The sequence below is a fragment of the Canis lupus genome, chromosome 8, assembly GCF_003254725.2.
Source record: "Canis lupus dingo isolate Sandy chromosome 8, ASM325472v2, whole genome shotgun sequence".
Classification (NCBI taxonomy): Eukaryota; Metazoa; Chordata; class Mammalia; order Carnivora; family Canidae; genus Canis; species Canis lupus.
The window spans coordinates 29053891-29075832 of NC_064250.1; the positions used below are offsets into that span (position 1 = coordinate 29053891).

Genomic DNA, 21942 nt, shown 5'->3' on the forward strand with positions numbered 1-21942 from the left:
TTTAGACAGCCAACTTTAGCTTACTCCAAGGGGAGAAATCTTAAATCCAGCTGAGGTAGGTGTGAGTTAGAGGGATTAAAAAGTGGTTGTCTTTACCTTCCCACTTAATTTACAAAAATCACACAAAACTGAAGTCACTTATGAACCAGGATGTGACCGAAGACTCAAGAAAAACCCAGACATAGAGTTTTAAAACTTCATCATATGAACAGGTTTAATGTAACATGGAATGCAAAAGATTAGAACCATTAATAAAATATCCAATTCTTCAACTTAAAAAAATAATTAAAATAAATAAAATCAAAATAAGATAGTGACCAGAATAATAGTACCATGACACTCACAGTAAATAGAAAAGCTTCCATCAGCATTTTAAGGAGTAACAAATGCAGTGATACATATTTAAATATTCCACTCAATTTTGTTATTTATTTTTCATAAAAACATTACTCAGAAGGCTTCAGAAATTGATGAAAAGATGAGAAATCAGGTTAGAAATACATAATATGCCAAGATTTGTTAATTCACTGTTAAAAAGTACCTTATATTTGCTCATTTTAAACAATAATTATATTTCACATATAAGACAGGTAGTACCTTATCTGCATAAGAATTATAAACTTTTAGATGTACACTTAAATTGTTTTACTTTGAATCTTGTCACATTTTATCATTTTCATTTCTACTTTAAAAGGCTGACCAGGTTGTTTACCAATATATATTAGGATCAACAAATGCTGGACTGTATTACATTTAGTTTTATCCAATTTCATATAATATATGGAAAAATGATACACTCAAGTGGTTTCTGGTATTTCTTTGAAACAAAAATACTCATTTTATGAATGTGATAACAGCCTTATTCATGGTATGCTTTTTTTTAATGATCAGTACAGATAGCAGACACATAACTCTTACTACCTATACTGTAACTACAAAGAAATGAAGCCAAACTTTAGAAAAATACAATGCAAGAAAAGATTCAAGTTAAAAATATATTCCTTTGGTTAAAAATCATCCCCTTTTATAATACTCATTTGTAATCTAAGCTCACAGCATGTCCCACCAGCCCAAAGTAATCTTCTAAATGTCATTATACTTGTTGTATTACAATGTTTTTTTTTTCCGATCCAGTATTTATGGAGGTCACTGAGTTGCAGCAACAAAGTATTTTAACTCTAGGGAGAGTATTGCCTTGTTGCATTAGCTCCTTTTACAAATGTCTTTCTTAAATGATTTTTTACTTTAGAAACCTCCGACACATGTAGTTTTCTTCAGATACTGTATATCCGAACTTTTTATAGAAACCAACATTTTGTGGTAGACATTCAAGGGTAATCTTATAACAGTTCAGTTTCTTGCTTAGCAAAGTAAGGGTTGATAATAACCTGAAATTCAAAAATGGGGGAGGGAGGGAAAGCATAGAGCATTTGTTAATAAAAGTGCATTTGAGTAATAATATGAATGAAGATTATATAAATAAAACTTCAAATTTATATTAGAGATTTAACCATGACCTTTCTCACTATATTTAAATATTCAAATTGTAAGTGGGTAAGCATTTAATTCACCCCAAGCATTTTACTGTTTCAAATATACTTTACCTAGTAATCTCTAGCCCATTATATAATAGAACAATACTAAATTCACCCTAAACCCTCCTTAATACTAGTTTTTTTTTTTTTAATTTTTTTTTTTTTTTATTTTTATTTATGATAGTCACAGAGAGAGAGAGAGAGAGGCAGAGACACAGACAGAGGGAGAAGCAGGCTCCATGCACCGGGAGCCCGACGTGGGACTCGATCCCGGGTCTCCAGGATCGCGCCCTGGGCCAAAGGCAGGCGCCAAACCGCTGCGCCACCCAGGGATCCCAATACTAGTTTTAAGATTAATGTTAACAACTAAAGAAAAAAAAAAAAAAAAAAAAACTAAAGACTCAATCTTTTTAAAAATATGGCCAAAATTTAAATTTTTTTTTCCCTAAATCTATTCAAACTACTCAGGAACAGTCAACATTTCCCACGTGATTTCCCATGTGAAATAAATAGCTTTTGTTATCATTTTAAAGCTAACGTTTGTGAAAATATGTATCAGATTAACTCTGGATTGCTCTAATTAATATGAAATACAGCAAAAAAGTATACATTTTCCAAACCCAATAGAATGTGATTTTAGGGGCTCCTGGCTGGGGTTAAGTGTCTGTCTTCGCCTCAGGTCATGATACCAGGGTCCTGGGATGGGTGCCCCTCCATTCCACCCTGGGCTCCCTATTCAGTGGGGAGTCTCCTCCTCCTGCCCTTCCCCCTGCTCTCAAATAAGTAAAGAAAATCTTAAAAAAATGGAATATGATTCTAACTGCCTTAGGGAGAAAAAGACCAGAAAAGATCTACAAAAATTTATCCAGAAGGGTTTCTCATATTTGCATAGACTGAAAAGTTGTGTATCATTTTGAAGAGAGAACATTTTGACTGAAGTTATGAAATTATAAAAGGTATGATAAAATTAAGTGGACTAGAATACTAGAAGCTGGTCTGGTCTGTTCATTGATATATCCTAAATACCTAGAATAGTATCTGGCACATAGCAAGTACTAAAAATTTACTGAGTGAATTCCTAAAACTCAGAAGAGATGGTACTAAAGCAAGTTCTAGCTTATAAGATAGGCAATAAACCTATGAGACATTTATTTTAAAAGATTTAGATAAATGCACAGAAGATTTTAACAAAGCCTGTTTCAGTATGTTTCTAAAACTTATGAGACAAAAATAAATAAAACTTAGGAGACAGAACATCTCCTTTGTTTTTAAACATGACTGGGAAACTGGGGTGAATCACTTGACCTGGCCACAAGTTTTTTTCCTACTAGTAGAATACTATTATTAAAAGTTCATTTAAAGGGACGACTGGGTGGCTCAGCGGTTAAGCATCTGCCTTCGGCTCAGGGCTTGATCCTGGAGTCCCCGATCAAGTCCCACATCAGGCTCCCTGAATGGAGCCTGCTTCTCCTTCTGCCTATGTCTCTGCCCGCCCCCCCGTCTTTCATGAATAAATCTTTTAAAAAGTTAATTTAAAAAATTTTATGGCGGGATCCCTGGGTGGCGCAGCGGTTTGGCGCCTGCCTTTGGCCCAGGGCGCGATCCTGAAGACCCGGGATCGAATCCCACGTCGGGCTCCCGGTGCATGGAGCCTGCTTCTCCCTCTGCCTCTGTCTCTGCCTCTCTTTCTCTCTCTGTGACTATCATAACTAAATAAAAATTAAAAAAATAAAAAATAAAAAAAAAATTTATGGTCTACGAAACAGTATACTTCTAATTTCTAAACTAAATGATAAAACATAAAAGTACTTTGTTCATTAAATTTAGCTTAAGCTGCTGAGTGAGCCTAATTGATGACATCTAAAAAGAATTTCAAACAGGAAAACATTGACGAAAGAACATATTAACTACAACAGAAAAAATATCTAACCTTGTTTCTGCCTACTTACAGTTTGCCAAGCTGCTTTCCTCTGCATTCATCACTAACAACAACATCTTCTACTCTTCCTCTCTGAAAATGTTTAACAATGTTTAAAAGACTTAGGCATGTAGTTTTGTTTTTAGCTAAATCAGCAAGTGACAATTCAGTGATGTTTTATGAACAAACTTTAAAAACCAAAATGCCTTTTTTACTTACTATAATGAATCAACTTGTGGCCTAATCTTGTTTTGTCCATGTCTTAAATCTGCCCACCCCACTGTTTTAAAGATTTCAGAATCCACATCACCAAAATGTAATTTTGTCATGTTATACTACAACATCTTAACTCCTTGCTTAATAGTTTTCTTTCAAACATCTAAATACAATTGATTAATTTCTAGTAAAGAAACCCCACCAAAATTCATACCTCACAATACATTCCAAATGTTCCTATCTATTTTCACTGGATTACCTAGGTTCTCATGTGAGTCATGAGGAGTGAACGGGCACTAGAAATTAGAGAATACAGTTGACCCTTGAACAACATGGGTTTGAACAGCACAGGTGTGCCACTTATATGCAGATTTTTTTGGATAAATACTCTGTAAATATTTTCACTATGATTTAATAACATTTTCTTTTCTCTAGCTTTACTATAAAAATGCCATACGTAATATATCTAACATACAAAATGTGTTAATGAGCTATTTATGTTATTGGTAACACTTCCAGTAACAGTAGGCTATTAGTAGTTTCAGGAGTCAAGTAACATGCAGATTTTTGATTGCAGATAGGTGGGGGGGTATCAGTGTCCTTAACTCATGTTGGTCAAGGGTTAATGATATAATATTCTGAACCCTTTAACTGCTTGGAAACTGATGGAAATTTGTGTTAATCTATATATACAGTATTGTGTTTTTTGAAAAATAGCATCAGGTATTCTAATCATTACTGCCAAATACATGATGCTGACTTGGTTTCTCTAGGATTTTACCAAATCTGACACCTTACAAAACAATTTTTAGCAAACAATTCAGATTATTAATACATTTTCTTCCAACTTCCAGAACACAATGGGAAAATGTTACTAAGTGATTTCTAGTAAGCAAAGTTTTCAGGGCAGTACAGCTCATTTTATAATGAAATGCAGTGAGAAAATAGATTGGTCTAATGGAAACTCAAAGTTAGTTTTGCTAGAAAACACCTGTTCATTTTAGTCCTAAGCATTAATGTGAACACATACCTTAGCACAGGAATGGATGAATTTATGTTCTATTATCAGAGTTGCTGTAGCAACAATTTGTCCTAAAGTCACATCTTCCACAACTGTAACATAATAGTCCCCGGATTTCTTCATGTGCTCAAAAGATTCTGTGGAAATTGGAAAAGTGTTATGTGGTGGACATTAAACTTTAGTAGGTGCCATAAAAATGCTAGGATTAACTAATACCATTATTGAATACTTAAAAGCTACTTCATCATGGTAATTTACACTTTGTTTCTAAAGAAAATGTCAGAAATGTCCAAGTGGCCAAAATATGAGCAATCATTATCACTTGGAATATGGCCCTTACCTTTGAAAAACCTGTTAGCAAAGTACAACTATTAACAGCTATGTCAGATGAATGGCACTTATAATACAAATAAATTGTAGATGTTGCCACTTCTGTGACTAATGAATTGAAGACTGTCTTAATATCTTCATTACTTTAAGTCATTACTTTCTTTAACCTTTACAACACTCAGTATTTGAGTAGAACAAAATGCAAATTTTAATAGAATGTTTACACGGCTCCATTCTGTAACTTTTAGTCTTCTGGCTTCAAAACATTTTGACAAGTAGTTTTCAGTTTTCTCCTTGTGACCTGAAGTGGTTTCATGACTACCTGACTTGCTTTTTTAAAAACAGAATCCTCAGTTTTGCTTGTTTTGAAAGCACCTTGTGAAGTAGGTTGAAAATTGTCTTCATTTCTAGGTAATCATTCCAAAGTCCCATGACAAATGCAAAGATGGAATACTTTACTCTCAAATTGATTTTTAGAACTTATATTGCCAAATAATAGGTTTCTCCATCTAATCAGATATGCATAAAAAAGCCTAATCTCATATATAGTTTATTTCCATAGTCTTGTTCTAGATAGGGTTCTGGAGTGGAAAGAAGAAATAAATTCAGTGAAGAAAAACAATGAAAATCAGAAAATGATGATCTTCATCTTGGGAGGCTCAAATAGAGTACATAACAAAATTACCTAATGGAGGAAATGAAGATATTGTAGCAAACAGGAGGACAGTGTTAGAGCACTAGATGGAATCAGGAAAGTTCTATTCCTTTCCTTACCAATAACTACCTGTGATCTTCAGTCATTTGACCTCTCTGGTTTCCATTCTCTCATATGGACTAAAAAAAAGGGGCTGAACTATACATTCTGATTCCTATGGATCTTAAAATTTAATAAAAACAAACTAAATTCAGAACATAATCTCTTACCCTATATTTGGTGATGAAATTTCCATGAATAACCTAACCACATGAAATATACTACAGTACAGAACAATCTCTAGAGCTGTCACCAGCTACAGTAATTATCTAAAAAGTTAGGTGTTTTGTAAAACACGGTAATTATTACTCTTGGATCCTATAACAGGTTAGCCACATTAAACATTTAAATAAGAAAATGGCTAACTGCTATATGAATAATTTCCAGCTATTTGAAGAAAAACACAAGTAGACACTGAACATAGCCCTAAATGAAAAAATCTTGTTTCCCTTTATTTTTCATTCAGGAAAAGGGGCTGTAGTACTTACTCATAAATTGTTCAGGGTTGACCACTCCAGTCTCTGTCAGTTGGCCTAATACCTTAAAAAAACCTAGTGTGAAAAACAGATTTCAAATTATGAGAAGACCATATAAAAGATTAAAAGAAGGAATGAATGTGTGAAGCTGGTAGGATTGTGGGCATTTGTGTTTTCACAACTTTCTGTAATCATTTTAAAAATAATCATTTTATTAAAGATTAAGCTGAAACCCATTATTCCTTCTGTAATCATTACATAAAACAAAGAATAATAGGTTCTACCAATGTTTTTGGCTGTATGAGATTTTTGGAATAGCGCCGACCTTAATGATTCAATATTTAAAAACCAGCAGGTATATTTTTCAATGTGTAATTTGCATTAAATTTGGTGCAGGAAATGCCAAGTTTTCCCAAATACGTGCTTTGATTTTACTTAAAAGTGCAACAAGACTGTCATTATGCCCAAGTATACTATTTTAAAAATAAAAGCAATATTGTTGAGACAAGATAACCGATTTCATTATTGTTAATGTGAACATTTTAAAACTTTGAGAATCTTAATTTCTACACACTCAATATTTAGCTTACCAAAATTAGTTTCTTTAGATTTCCTACCAAAAAGGAAATGAAAAAGTTCATTTTTTTTTATTATAAAATTTTAAAAAATCATTTTGGAGAACTTAGACATTAAAAATATATGTAAACAAAACCTTTGCAATGTATCCAAGGCAAATTATCTCCACTCTCATTCCCTATTCAGCTTCTTAGAGAAGATTCTTCCTTATGTGTCATTATAGATGATAATTTCACTTTCATGAAGAAAAGTCTTTTGGGATTCTTAATTAGTGCTGTATTTAAGCCATATGAAATATTTCAGAGTAATACTTGGACTTAGCCATGATACATACATATATTGGGAGTTGAGTGTCTCAGTCACTTTATAAATGAGCATGCAACTCTTGATTCTGAGGTGGTGAATTTGAGCCCCACACTGTGTGGAGAGTTTACTTCAAAATAAAATCTTTTAAAAAATTAAGTATAAAAATAATTCAAAATGCAAATATTTTTTAAACAACATATGTTTCTAGAGAAAATAGAATGCTAATTACAGCTGACCCTTGAATAACACAGGTTTGAACTGTGCAGGTCCACTTACAGATTTTTTTTAATAAGTACATTACGGTACCGTAAATTTTATCTTCCTTATGATTTCCTTAATGACATTTTCTTTTCTCTAGCTTACTTTAAAAATACAATATATAACACTTATAAGATATGTGTTAGTCAACCATTTCTTATTGATAAGGCTTTCAGTGAACAGTAGGCTATTAGTAAGTTAAGTGTTTGGTGAATCAAAATTTATAAACAGATTTTCAAATGCACAGGGGTCAGTGCCCCTACCTACCATGTTGTTCAAGGGCCAACTGTATAATTCTAACCAGGATTTGTAAACTGAGTCCCTACCTCTATTTAAGTCAGCAGTACAAAGGGGCCTCAAAACCAAGCCTTCTCCAGGATATGTTGGGGAAATGGCTGGAGAAAATGTAGCTGTATTCTGGCTCCAGTCCACTTCTTTGAGTAGACTTGGGTCAAACATAGGAGTTTCATCAGGTTTCATCTTTGCAGTAAGGTCTAAAATACAATTTTAAATGGTAAGGCATTTTTAATAGGGAATTAGGATTGATGAAATTACTTAATAAAAATTAACACATATGCAAGGTATTTTATTCTATCCTGAATCTAACATAAATGCCACAACCACAGATAAATAGAAAACTCATGGTGATCATCAGAAAACAAGTGACTAAATTTCTAAGTTTTAAACTTTAAAACCCCATTTTCTACCAAGTGTTTTAAAACATTTTTCCTGGGGTGCCTATGTGGCTCAGCAACTGACTTGGTTTCTGCTCAGGTCATGATCTCAGGGTTGTGAGATCCAGCCAGTGTTGGCTCCGCACTAAGCATGGATGGTGTCTGCTGAAGATTCTCTCCTTCTCTCTCTGACCTTCTCCATACTCACACATGTGCACTCTAAAATAAAAAATAAATTCTTAAAAAAATAACACATTTTTCCTATGGGTTGGTACTAGCATAGCTCTGTGAATAGCTGACTTCCCATGAACTTTTATGTTTTTTCATTATTGGATTTTATTATTTGGCTAAGAAATTATTTGTTGGCAGTCTTACCACTAAGACTTACTGTGCATGTTACTTGTTTTTTTATATGGACTATGGAAAGATAATTGATGAACTGGCTTAAAATACTCTCTACATTAATTGTAATATTTGGTTTCAGCTATGACATTCATATTAAAGGTATCTGTTGGATTTTGTTTTCACACCAGGATTTTCCAAAAATCTGTAATGTAACTTTCTCAGCGGCATTTAGGCAGCTTAAGAATTGCCAGTCTTTCATGTGATTATAAAAGGATCAATTATAGTATTGTCTTTTTTGAACATTTAGAAATGGAAGATTCTTACTACCTGTAGTCTAATAAAAAAGACTAAATAACAGATATAATAGAAAAACAAGTTATATAAAGAATAACAATGCGGGCAGCGGAATGTCTGTGGAACACAGAGCCACTAGAATGGGGTCTTCCTAAGAACTATTAGGAGACTGTAAAGCAACCTCTCTTATTTCTATCCCTTTACTCAGTTAAAGAAACTATTTGATACTTGCTTCCAGAAACAAAGAATTTAAGATACCTATCTATAACTACCACCAAACAAGGAAACAGGAAAAATTAAAGTCCATTTAACGATTTTTCCAATAACCCTACTCCCATTATGTTCCTTATTTCCTAAGTCACATTATGCTTAAGGGCAATTGTTATTAACTTTTTCTTAAAGGTTGATTAAACTCCTGCCTGTGGAACCCAACATAACCATACAAGTAATGCTGCAACTGTAGTAGAGGCTTTGGGAAGGTAGTGTGATGTAATTAAGAAGTTAATTAGAAGTTAACATTGTTCAGCACTTCTGATGGACCAGACATTGTTCAAAGGACTTTACACATTACTAATTCATTTACTTTAACAATCTTACAGGATGAGGGTGATTATTCTCCATTTTAACAGGCGAGGAAATGCAGGCAGGACATGTAAAGTAACCTGCCCAAGATCACAAAGTGGAGCTAGAATTTAAATCTAAGATGGAAAAGAGCATGAGCTCTGGAGTCACACTAATGTTCAAATGTCAAATTTGATTATGGCTAATGTCAGCTCTGATAATGTTTCATTTGTAAAATGGAGATGAAATTATTAGGACAAAATGAATTATTATATACAGCACTTAATAGTGCCTGGCATACTGCAAATGCTCAACAAGACATATTTTAGTTAGCAACTAATTACAAATTCATGTTTGTAAATTTTTGATATTTTTCATCTTTACATTAACTCATGAATCAGGCACTGTAGCAAGGGCTACAAAAAGGATGACAGGTTATCTATATATTTTTTTTTAAGGATTTTATTTGTTTATTCATGAGAGACACACAGAGACAGAGAGAGAGAGGCAGACACAGGCAGAGGGAGAAGCAGGCTCCCTGCAAGGAGCCCGATATGGGACTCAGATCCCCAATCCCAGGATCAAGCCCTGAGCCACCCAGGCATCCCTGTTTATGTTATGTTAAACTGAAACATTCTTAGGAAAGAAAGAATAAAAAAAAAAAATCATAGTGTATTATGTAGAATCCAAGGGGCTTCCCCGCCCCCCAAAAAGGACTCAAATATGTTATGCTATAAACTCTATACCTGGTTCTAAGAATAATAAGGAAATAAATTGTGATGATCAGCAATCAAATTTAACAAGCTTACAGTCCACTTGAAACATTTTTTTATAAGTTAACTTTAATGCATGCATTTTGCCATCTGTCCCTGATAACTGATCCCTGAAGCTTTTAGGTATACCCATCTGAAAGATGGGTAACAACACTGTTTTTCAGGTATACAAATAAACAGGCTATTTATTTATTAACAAGGTAAAACATATATTAATTTCAGAAGCCAGAAAGTGTTAAAAAACTTAAGTACCTCAGGGTGGCACACTATTTAAACAGTTTGATGATCATTTTATTTATCATGTAGGTATAACCATGAAGTTTAAAGAAAGCGAAAAGGGAATTTAGATGAACATTACAATAATTTAAAGTTAACTAGAGGGATCCCTGGGTGGCGCAGTGGTTTAGCGCCTGCCTTTGGCCCAGGGCACAATCCTGGAGACCCGGGATTGAATCCCATGTCGGGCTCCTGGTGCATGGAGCCTGCTTCTCCCTCTGCCTGTGTCTCTGCCTCTCTCTCTCTCTCTCTCTCTCTGTGACTATCGTAAATAAAAAAAAAAAAAAAAAAAAAAAAAAAAAAAAAAAAAATAAAGTTAACTAGATTACTTTTTCCTACGAAGCTGCCTGAGTTCACAATAAAATATAGCCTAGAAAACACGCAAAATAATAATTTTGAAGAGAAAGGGGAGAGGAGGTATACAGGAGAACTAGGATTACGAAGCATTTAACGAATGAATTTTAAAACAGTAAATACTAATGTTTTCCTGTGCTTTTCTTTAGCCTAATGGTCCTATTCCACGAATGATCATAAAAATAAATAATACTGGCTAAAATTTATGGAGTGCTTTGTATTTGTTAACACATAAGAATAAAATGAAATATCACTATTACCTCCATTTTACAGACCAGGAAGCAGGCAAGGTAACTTGCTCAAGATAACAAAGCCAATAAGGAACAAAGTTAGGATTAGAACCAGACAACAGAGCCAGCTTCAAGGGCACTGGACCTGTGCAGCTGCCCAGGGCCCCACACTTGGTTCTAGTCTATGTTGCCACTGTCTTGAAACTCTGCACAGGTTACCACAGATTATGCAGCCATTCCTGCATGACTCCAGATTCTGTACTCTTTGTACTGAAGATGAACTAGTGAAGATGAATTCCCTACTTCATTGTATAAGATAAAAATTTAATCAAACGCAACACTTATAAACTGTATTTGAAAAATAAGAGTATCAGACATGTCAAAATACAATAAAGCATTCTAAATAGAAATAAGAATCCATTACTCAGGTCATCAGAAATAACAAAATGTTATTTTATTTTAAGTATGGCTATTTTATAAAACAAAGCTATACTTAAAGTTTCCTTCATCTTACTCCACCCCCAGTTAGTAAAATTCTGCTGGTGCCCAATTAATATGCTGGGAAAGTTAAAATAGGATGTGATTTGACACCAAATTTTGAAAGATTTTAGAAAGGAATGAAATAGATAAATTTGGTTTACAAAAGAAATATTTTAGGGGATCCCTGGATGGCTCAGCGGTTTGGGGCCTGCTTTCAGGCCAGGGAGTGATCCTGGAGACCCGGATTGAGTCCCGTGTCAGGCTCCCTGCGTGGAGCCTGCTTCTTCCTCTGCCCGTGTCGTGTCTCTACCTCTCTCTCTGTCTCTCATGAATAAATAAAATATTTTTTAAAAATAAATAATAATTTAGCATCTTAAGGTACCCCAAGGTACTGCAAAACTAGGAAATTTCAGTAAATAGAACTGCAGTGGTTTGAGGGGGAATCTCATCATTATCACTGGGGTGACCGATTTTAAAAAAGTAAGCCCTTAACCTCCCTAAATATTTCTCCAGAACTTTTCCAATTTAACTGCCAAGTTTGTGTGCATTTACAAGGCCCATATATGCCTAACAACCCAATAAATGCCTGGTGAATGAATAGCAAATGGCAAGAGACTTACTTGAAGGTCACATTTCAAAAAACTCAAAAGAAGGATTCCCAAATTGCCACAAGTGATATGACAAAAATCATCCACCAAACTCATTTTTACTAGGATCATCAGGTTTTCATTCATTTGACTACTCTCTGGACACAATTTCTACAATCTGGTTTCCCAGTTTCTACAGCACACAAAAATACAAATAGGGAGGAGGTGCTGCTGGAAGCAAGTAACTAGGAGCAACAAGTTGGACACTGGGAATGAAAAATTTTAAAGTCGATACAAAAATTTTAAAAGCATAATCCAAGGCCCAATGTAAACTGCTTTACATACCTCAAGGCCATCGCTATGTTACTTCAGTACATGGTGAACGGGGAAAGGTTCTCTGAGACTTTAGGTCTTGTCTATATGCATTTCATAACCATTTCAATAATAATTTGGCTACATTTTTTATCTGAAGGCCAAACACTCTTTATTCGCTGATGATTTTAGGAGGCCTGGCCATTTGTATGAAACCGTGCAATTTATACTTCACTTGAGAATTTTACAAAGTTATTTTCTGATCGTTAATTTGACCCCTATAATCTGGCATTATTCCCAGACTACCGATTAGGAAACTGGAGCATGTGGAGCCCCAAGGTAACACTGCAAATGAGTGAACTGAGCCTAGAATCCTATCTTGTTTTCCTACCCTGAGCCCTAAAATACCATACTCAATACACGCCAATCTTTACATCATCGCACCAGACAGGTTAATAAGTCTCATTTTGAAGAAAAAAAAAAAAAAAAAAAAAGTCAGCGAATTCTGCCTAAATAGGACTGATCTCAATGATTTCTTGAGATCCATTCTAAGATTTGCTCACCACTGTATATAACCTAACAAAACTAATCCCATAATCCACCCTCCCCCCTCCCCCCCCCCCCCCCCCGTTTCAACGTTGTAGGAAATGTTAAGACTTCGGTTTACGTAAACATCAGCACCTCTTGTAAGGGGAAATCCTAGCGCCCAGTGCGTCCAGGGGTACGAGCCCCGGGAAAAGAGACAAAGGATGGCCTCCTCCCCGCACGGAAAGCCCCAACCAGTCAGGGCAGGGTGTGCTCCTCCGAGCAGGAGCGTGTCCTCAAGCGGCTCCCGACCGCCGTGGGGTGCAGCTCGGAAAGGGACGGGGGAGGGGGAGGGGGTCGGGGCACTCGTGCCCGTTCAAAACCGATGGCGGCAGAGAGACTGTGGGCAAGCGTCTCGATCCCCCGGGCCAGAGCCTGCCGAGCCGAGAGTTCGACTCCCGGCCCTGCTCCGGCCTGCCAGGGCCAGCCCCGCGCGGCTGGACCACCCGCCCTCATCCCGAACCGCGCTCGGCTCCAGGCGCGCGTCCGCTCAACTTGCTCCCAACCGCGCTCCACAACCACAAGTGCCCCCACCTGGCCAAGCTAAACGCACACCTCGCCCCGGGCCCACCTCCCTCGCCCCGCCCGGGCAGCGGTCCCAGTCACACCTGTTTGGTAACCGTGAAGGCAGGCCCCCCAGGCCCCCAGGTCACCCGGCGCGGCCCCGCTCTCGCTCCCCGGCCCTCAGCCTCCCTCACCCGTGGGGGCCTCGCGCTCGGCGCTCCTCTCCAGGCCCGTCGGACTCTCTCCCACCCGGCGACGCGGTACCGGATCCGGATCCGGCTTCAGCGCCAGCCCCACCTCCTCCTCCACCTCCCGAGCCACGGTTGCCGTGCGGCCGCCGCTGCGCGAGCCGCGACCAGGACGTGGCAGCGCCAACGCCTCCGCCTCCGCCTCCGCCTCCGCCTCCGCCTCAGCCCGGCCGCTTACGCAGGGGCGCTCGGGGGGCGGGGCCTGCGGCGGCTCCGGCACGTGGCGCGGCGAGAACGGCCTCCCGGGGCTCCGCCTCCCGGCGGCGTGGGGGTCGCGCCCCGGCTGGCTCCCCGCGCGCGGCCCTCGCGGCGGCGTCCGGCTCTGGGCCTCGGGGGAGGGCGCTCTGCCCAGCCGTCGGCCACGCTCTGTAAGTGGTCACCGCGTGGGCCTCTTTCATTTTCGGAAGCCGGCGGTGCGGCTTCTTGCCCTCCTTGGGGCCCCTTCCTTCAATAGTCCCTTTAACTAGGACTTCGGCGACTGGCTGGCAGCTGAGTCACCTCATGAAGTGGGGCCGTGACGCTCCTTTCAGATCCTTTTTGGATGAACCGTAGGGTTGAGACACTGGTTCTCAGCTGTGGCGGGTTTTGCCTCCCAGAAGACCATTGGCAATGTCGGGAGCTTTTTCAGCCTCCTGTCTGTGGGAGACGTGTCACTAGCATCTCTCCAGATGACAGAGGGTACAGGTGGGTAGAGACCAGGTATGCTGTTCACCGTCTCCAAGTACACAGGACAGGGCCCCACGACGACCTTCCAGCCCGGGGTGAAATGTCAGTTCTGCTGAGACGGAGAAACACCGGGGGGGGGGGGGGGGGGGGTTAGGACACGGAAAAAAAAAAATGACTTTTTCTCCCACCTCCCGTTTCCAAAACATGTGTCCTCATTTTACAGATTAGGACACCCGAGTTCAGAGATGTTAAAGTAATGTACCAACGTCACACAGCTAGCTAGTAGCTCCCATTCGCTGGGGTATACCATAAATTTCAACTTTCTGAAATTGCAAAGTGTTTTATTCTTAAACAATACTGTTCAATGAACACCATATATAGTCTTGCCGGGAGTTTTATTTTCTGCTTCTTTGTGAAACTTAAATTCCGGTTAACACTTTTACAGGTTCGTGCATTCTCACCACCTTCAAACATCAGTGAGGCTGATGGCATCCAGTTTTCTGTATCCGTTCTTCTTTTTAGCCTTTTGCATGGGAAAGAATGTATAAGCTATAAAAAAAGAAAGAAACGCCACAAATATTAAGAAACATATAGCCTTGTTTCCTTATCACACTCTGGCCCTACGTTTTCAGTGAGTTTTCTCGGAGTAACAGAATCCTGTAAATGTTGTAATTCAGCAAAAAATGAAGCAGTTATAAAATGTATCACAGAGCACAGTTCTAAGAGGTAAATTTTATAATTTAGCAAAAACTGAAGCAGTCAATTATAAAATTTATCACAGAGCACAGTTCTAAGAGGTACCTTAGGTACCTACTGCATTTCAGATATATTCCTTCCTTTTCCCTTTTGTGCCAGAGGAACACAATTTCTCCTTAATAGTCACTAGCCAGTACAGTGAGTGTCCTCCTTCTTTGCCTGTTGGTTTACTTGCAGTGAGGAACCAAGCGTAGCCAGATGGCAATCTCAAAGTCTAGTTTAATGGAATCATTAATGTGTTCTCTAGTCATTTTTATTTAGTTTTTTATTGAGATATAATTCACATGTAACAGTGTATTAGTTTTAGATGTATAACATCATGATTTGATGTACTTACTCATTGCAAAATGATTACCTCAGTAAGTTTAGGTAACATGCCTCACCACACATACTTACAAATTTTTTTCTCTTGTGATGAGAACTTTTAACATTTATTCTCTTTGAGGCTTTTTTTTTTTTTAAGATTTTGTTATTTATTATAGAGAGACAGAAATAGCGACAGAGAGCATGAACAGAGTAGAGAGGGAGAAGCAAGGAGCCTGATACAGGGCTCAATCCCAGGACCCTGGGATCATGACCTGAACAGAAGGCAAATGCTTAACCAGTTGAACCATCCAGATGCTTCTCTCTTTGCAACTTTCAAATATACAATACAGTATTATTACTTATAGTCACCATGCCTACATTACATCTTCAGGACTAATTTAACTCATAACTGGAACTTTGTGCCTTTCGACTCCTTCACTGATTTTGTTCCCCACCCCCCACCTCTGGCAACCACTAATTTGTTCTCTTTATGAATTTGTTCTTGTTTTTAGATTCAACTTATAAGTGAGATCATAGAGTATTTGTCTTTCTCTCTACAGTAAGTTCACTTACTGTAGTGTACTAAAGCTCCATCCAAGTTGTTGTAAATGACAGGATTTCCTTTTTAATGGCTGAATAATATGCCACCATGTGTGTACCTACATATATATAAACACAAACTTCTTTATCCACTCATCTAAGAATAGATACTTAAGTTGTTTCCATGTCTTATCTATTTATTAATAATGCTGCTATGAACATGTGGATATGTATATCTTTTCTGGATGGCAGTTTAATTTGCTTTGGATAGATAACAGAAGTGGAATTGCTAGACCATATGATAGTTTATGTTTTAAAATTTTTGAGGAACATGTTTTTGTTTGGTGCTGTTTAGAACAGTTTTTTTAAGTTTTAATTTTAATTCCAGTTAGTTAACATACAGTGTTTATATTTCAGGTGTACAATTTAGTGATTCAGTAATTCTATACATTGCTAAGTGCTCATCATAATAAGTGTACTCTTAATCCCCATCACCTATTTCATCCATTTCCCCCCCCCCCTCACCTCCCTTCTGGTAACTATCAGTTTATTCTCTATAGTTAAGAGTTTGCTTTTTGGTTTGTCTCTCTCTCTTTTCTTTCCTTTTGCTTACTTGTTTTGTTTCTCAAAATCATATAGTATTTGTCTTTCTCTGACTTATTTTGCTTAGCATAATACTCTAGCTCCATCCATGTTGTTACAAATGGCAGGATTTCATGACTTTTTTATGGCTGAATATTCATATATATAAATATATATGAATGTATATACCATATATATATGAATATATATTCATATATATTCCACACCCTCTCTATCCATTCATCCATGGATGGACACTTTAGCTGGTACCATATCTTAGCTATTTTAAATAATGTTGCAATGAACATGTGGGGGCATATATCTTTTTTGAATCAGTGTTTTTCTATTCTTTGTGTAAATACCCAGTAGTGTGATTGCTGGATCATAGGATAGTTGTATTTTTAATTCTTTGAGGAACCTTCACACTGTTTCCCACAGTGGCTGCACCAGTTTGCATTCCTACCAACAGTGCAGAAGGTTTCCTTTTTCTCTACATCCTTGCTAACACCTGTTGTTTTGTGTTGTTCATTTCAGCCATTCTGACATGTGAGGTAATATCTCTTGTAGTTTTGATTTGCATTTCCCTAATGGTTAGATGTTGATGAACATCTTTTCATGTGAAAGTTGGCCATCTATATATCTTCTTTGGAAAAATGTCTGTTCATGTCTTCTACCCATTTTTAAATTGGGCTGTTTGTTTTTTGGGTATTGAATTGTGTAAGTTCTTTATATATATTTAGGTACCAGCCCTTTATCAGATATGTCACTTGCAGATATCTTCTCCTACTCTGAAGGTTGCCTTTTAGGGTTTTTTTTGTTTTGTTTGTTTGCCTTTAGTTTTGTTGACTGTTTCCTTCACTGTGCAGAAGCTTTTTATTTTAATGTAGTCCCAATGGTTTATTTTTATTTTTGTTTCTGTTGTCTCAGGGAACCTATCTAGAAAAACGTTTGTACAGCCAGTGTCAAAGATGTTACTGCCTGTGTTCTCCTTTAGGGTTCTTATGGTTTCAGGTCTCACATTTAGGTCTTTAATCCATTTGGAATTTATTTTTGCATATGATGTAAGAAAGTGGTCCAATTTCATTCTTTCTTATGAAGCTGTCCAGTTTTCCTAACACCTTTTGTTGAAGAGAATGTCTTTTTCCCATTGGATATTCTTTTCTGCTTTGTCAGAAATTAATTGACCATGTAATTGTGGGTTTATTTCTGAGTTTTCTGTTCTGTTCTATTCATCTATATTTCTATTTTTATGTCAGTACCATACTGTTTTGATTACATAGTTTTGTAATATTACTTGATGTCCAAAATTGTGATGCCTCAGGCCTTGCTTTAGTTTTCAAAATTGCTTTGGGTATTCAGGGTCTTTTATGGTTCCATACAAATTTTAGGATTGTTTTAGTTCTATAAAAAATGCTCTTCATATTTTGAGAGAAGTTGCATTAAATGTGTAGATTGTTTTTGGGTAGTATAGACATTTTAACAGTATTCTTCCAATCCATAAGCTTGGAATGTCTTCCCATTTCTTTGTGTTGTCTTCATTTCTTTCATCAGTCTTTTATGGTTTTCAGAGTACAGGTATTTCCTCTTTGGTTACATTTATTCCTAGATATCTTATTATTTTTGATGCAATTATAAATGGGTTTGTTTTCATAATTTCCCTTTCTTCTGGTTCATTATTGTTATATAGAAATATAAGAGACTTCTGTACATTGATTTTGTATCCTGCCACTACTGAATTCATTTATCAGTTCTAGCAGTTCTTTGGTGGAGTCTTGAGTTTTTTATATATTATATCATGTCATCTGCAAATAGTGAAAGTTTTGCTTCTTCCTTACCAATTTGGATACCTTTCATTTTTTTGTTGTTGTCTGATTGCTGTGGCTAGGATTTCCAGTACTATATTGAATAAAAATGGTGAGAGTGGACATCCCTGTCTTGTTCCTGATCTTAGGGGAAATGCTCTCAATTTTTCCCCATTGAGGATGATGTTAGCTGTGGGTTTTTCATAAATGGCCTTTATTATATTGGAAATATGTTCTCTCTAAACCTCCTTTGTTGAGGGTTTTTATCATGAATGGATGTTATACATTGTCAGATGCTTTATCTGCATCTATTGAAATGATCATATGATTTTTATCTTTTCTCTTATTGATGTAATAATGTATCACATTGATTGATGTGCAAATATTGAACCACCCTTGCAACCTAGAAATAAATCTTACTTGATTGTGGTGAAAGACTTTTTAAAATATATTGTTGGATTTGGTTTGGTGGCATTTTGTCGAACATTTTTACATCTATGTTCATCAGAGAATTAGCCTATAGTTCACTCTCTCTCTCTCTCTTTTTTTTTTTTTTTTTGTGTGTGTGTGTGTGTGTGTGTGTGTGTGTGGTGTCTTTATCTGGTTTTAGAATCAGGGTTATGTTGATCTCATAGATGAATTTGGAACTTTTCGTTCCTTTTCTATTTTTTGTAATAGTTTGAGAAGAATATGTATTAACTCTTCTTTAAATGTTTGGTAAAACTCACCTGTGAAGCAATTGGACTTTTGTTTGTTGGGAGTTTTTTGATTAGTGATTCAATTTCTTTTTTTTTTTAAATATTTTTTTAAAGATTGTACTCATTTATTCATGAGAGACACAGAGAGAGAGTCAGACACAGGCAGAGGGAGAAGCAGCCTCCCTGCGGGGACCAACATGGGACTCAAACCAGGACCCCGGAATCACTCCCTGAGCTGAAGGCAGAAGCTCAACTGCTGAGTCACTCAGGTGTCCCTGGTGATTCAGTTTCTTTACTGGTAAAGAATTTTCTTTAAAATTCTTTAAAGAATTTGATCTGTTCAAATTTTCTATTTCTTCCTGATTCTGTTTGGGAGGTTATATGTTTCTAGGAATTTCTAGGTTGTCCAGTTTGTTGGCATATAGTTTTTTATAATATTTTCTTTTAATTGTTTTTATTTCTGTGGTGTTGTTATTTCTCTTCTCTTATCTGATTTTATTTATTTTAGTCATTTGTCTCTTTATCTTGATAGGTCTGGGTAGAGGTTTATCAATTTTATTGATTTTTTTTAAAAGATTTATTTATTTTAGAGAAAGACAGCAAGGAAGCATAAGGAAGAGGGGGAGAGGGAGAGAGAAGGTCAAGCAACTCCACGCTGAGTGTGGAGCCCAACACAGGGCTTGATCCCACGACCCCAAGATCACTACCTGAGCTGAACCCAAGAGTCAGACACCTAACCAACTGTACCAGATGCCCCTTTATTGATTTTTTTTAAGAGCCAGTTTCTGGTTTCATTGATCTGTCCTATTGTTTTTTTAGTTTCTATATTATTTTCTATTCCTTACTGTTTCCTTCATTCTGCTGGCTTTAGGTTTTGTTTGTTGTTCTTTTTAGCTCCTTTATGTGTAAAGTTAGGTTGCTTGAGAATTTTCCTGATTCTGGAAGTAGACCTGTATTGCTATAAACTTCCCTCAGAATTGCTTTCACTGCATCCCAAGGGTTTTGACCCATTGTATTTTCTTTTTAATTTGTTTCCATGTACTTTTAAATTTCTTCTTTTATTTTTGGTTGACCCATTCATTGTTTAGTAGCATTTTATTTAACCTCCATGTATTTGTGGTCTTCCAGATATTTTCTTGTGGTTGACTTCTAGCCATTGTGGTCAAAAAACATGCATGATATGACTTAAATCTTGAATTTGTGGAGGCTTCTTTTTTGTGAGCTAATATGTGATCTATTCTGGAGAGTGTTCCATGTGGACTTGAAAAGAATGTGTAGGGGTACCTGGATGGCTCAGTTGGTTATGTGGCTGACTCTTGATTTCGGCTCAGGTCAAAATCAAGATCAGATTTTGATCTCAGGATCGTGGTATTGAGCCCTGCACTGGGTTCCACGCTCACTACAAAGTCAGCTTGAGAATGTCTCTCTCTCCCTCCTTCTTTGCCCCTCCCTCTTGTGTTTTCTTTTTAGGGATGCCTGGATGGCTCAGGACATGATCCCAGGGTCCAAGGATCGAGTCCCACATCAGGCTCCCTACACGGAGCCTGTCTATGTCTCTGCCTCTCTCTGTGTCTCTCATGAATAAATAAAATCTTAAAAAAATAAATCTTTAAAGGAAAGAAAATAATGTGTATTCTTATTTAGTATGGGATGTTCTGAATACACCTTAACAGATGTATTCTATCTGGTCCAGTGTGTCATTCAAAACCATTGTTTCCTTGTTGATGTTCTGTTTAGATGATCTCTTGATTAGTTCCTTTATGTTTGTTATTAACTGTTTTATGTATTTGGGTATTCCTGTATTGGGTATATAAATACTTAACAATTGTTGTACCTTCTGGCTGGATTGTCATCTTTATTATTATATAGTGTACTTCTTTGTCTATTGTTGTAGTCTTTGTCTTATTTATTTATTTATTTTAAAGATTTTATTTATTTATTCATGAGAGACCCAGAGAGAGAAGCAAGCTGCATGCAGAGAGCCCCATGCGGGACTCGATCCTGGGACTCCAGGATCATGCCCTGGGCCAAAGGCAGATACTGAACCGTTGAGCCACCCAGGTGTCCCTGTAGTCTTTGTTTTAAAGTCTAGTTTCTCCAATATAAGTATTGCTACACAGACTTTTTTTTAAAGATTTTATTTCTTTATTCTTGAGAGACACAGAGAGAGAGAGAGAGAGAGAGGCAGAGAGGCAGAGACATAAGCAGAGAGAGAAACCAGATCCATGTAGGGAGCCCAATGTGGGACTTGATCTCAGGACTACAGGATCATGCGTTGGGCCAAAAGCAGGCGCTAAACCGCTGAGCTACCCAGGGATCCCCTGTCTTTCTTTTGATATCCATTTGCATGATAGATGTTTCTCCATCCCCTCACTTTCAATCTACACGTGTCTTTAGGTCTAAAATAAGTCTTGTAGGCAGCATATAGGTGGGTCTTGTTTTATCCATCTGTTACCCTATGTTTTTTGATTGGAGCATGTAGTCCATTTATATTCAAAGTAATCATTGATAGATATGTATTTATTGCCACTTTATTACTTGTTGCGTGGTTATTTCTGAAGATTTTCTCTGATCCTTTCTTGTCTTTCTCTTTCATGGTCTGCTGCTTTTCTTTAGTGATAGGTTTGGATTTCTTTCTCTTTATTCTTTACAACTTATTAGTGGTTTTTGATATATGGTTACTTTAGGCTTGTATATAACTCTTCTCCATATAGCAGTCTATATTAAGTTGATGGTTATTTAAGTTTTTTTTAAAGATTTTATTTATTTATTCATGGCAGACACAGAGAGAGAGAGGCAGAGACACAGGCAAAGGGAGAAGCAGGCTCCATGCAGGAAGCCCGATGTGGGACTCGATCCCGGGTCTCCAGCATCACACCAGGGCGGAAGGCGGCGCCAAACCACTGGGCCACCGGGACTGCCCAATGGTTATTTAAGTTTGAACTCATTCTTTATTTCTCTCCATGTCTTAGGTATATG

The 21942-nt window shown here is 37.2% G+C and overlaps 2 protein-coding genes across 4 annotated transcripts in view; one reads left to right on the forward strand and one right to left on the reverse strand.

Moving 5' to 3' along the window:
• Positions 1 to 187: 187 nt before the first annotated feature.
• On the reverse strand, positions 188 to 13768 carry GNPNAT1 (glucosamine-phosphate N-acetyltransferase 1). Of its 3 annotated transcripts, none has more exons than XM_025442391.3 (6): positions 13663 to 13768; positions 7717 to 7884; positions 6263 to 6325; positions 4700 to 4827; positions 3485 to 3546; positions 188 to 1388 (listed from the first exon to the last, which is right to left on the reverse strand). In XM_025442391.3, exons 2-6 carry the CDS (start codon positions 7868 to 7870, stop codon positions 1241 to 1243), a joined length of 555 nt encoding a protein of 184 aa, XP_025298176.1. In that variant the 5' UTR covers positions 7871 to 7884; positions 13663 to 13768; the 3' UTR covers positions 188 to 1240. The 3 variants fall into 3 exon arrangements, with proteins under 3 accessions (XP_025298176.1, XP_025298174.1, XP_025298175.1); XM_025442389.3 differs by having other exon boundaries at positions 13560 to 13694; XM_025442390.3 differs by lacking the exon at positions 13663 to 13768 and adding an exon at positions 13470 to 13612.
• The window catches only part of LOC112657586 (translation initiation factor IF-2-like), a 39284-nt gene continuing 29666 nt past the window's right edge, over positions 12325 to 21942 (forward strand). Inside the window, exons 1-2 of the mRNA XM_049112993.1 lie at positions 12325 to 12373; positions 12980 to 13981. Of these exons, the coding sequence (XP_048968950.1) occupies positions 12325 to 12373; positions 12980 to 13981 (1051 nt within the window). The remainder of the gene's footprint in view (positions 12374 to 12979; positions 13982 to 21942) is intronic.

Excerpts from the sequence above, each read along its gene's own strand:
- GNPNAT1 (XM_025442391.3), bottom strand. The coding sequence starts at position 7,870 with ATGAAACCTGATGAAACTCCTATGTTTGACCCAAGTCTACTCAAAGAA. Across the intron at positions 6,326-7,716 it reads TACTGCTGACTTAAATAGAG|GTTTTTTTAAGGTATTAGGC; the intron begins GTAGGGACTCAG and ends TTTTCACACTAG. Across the intron at positions 1,389-3,484 it reads GGAAAGCAGCTTGGCAAACT|GTTATTATCAACCCTTACTT; the intron begins GTAAGTAGGCAG and ends TTTGAATTTCAG.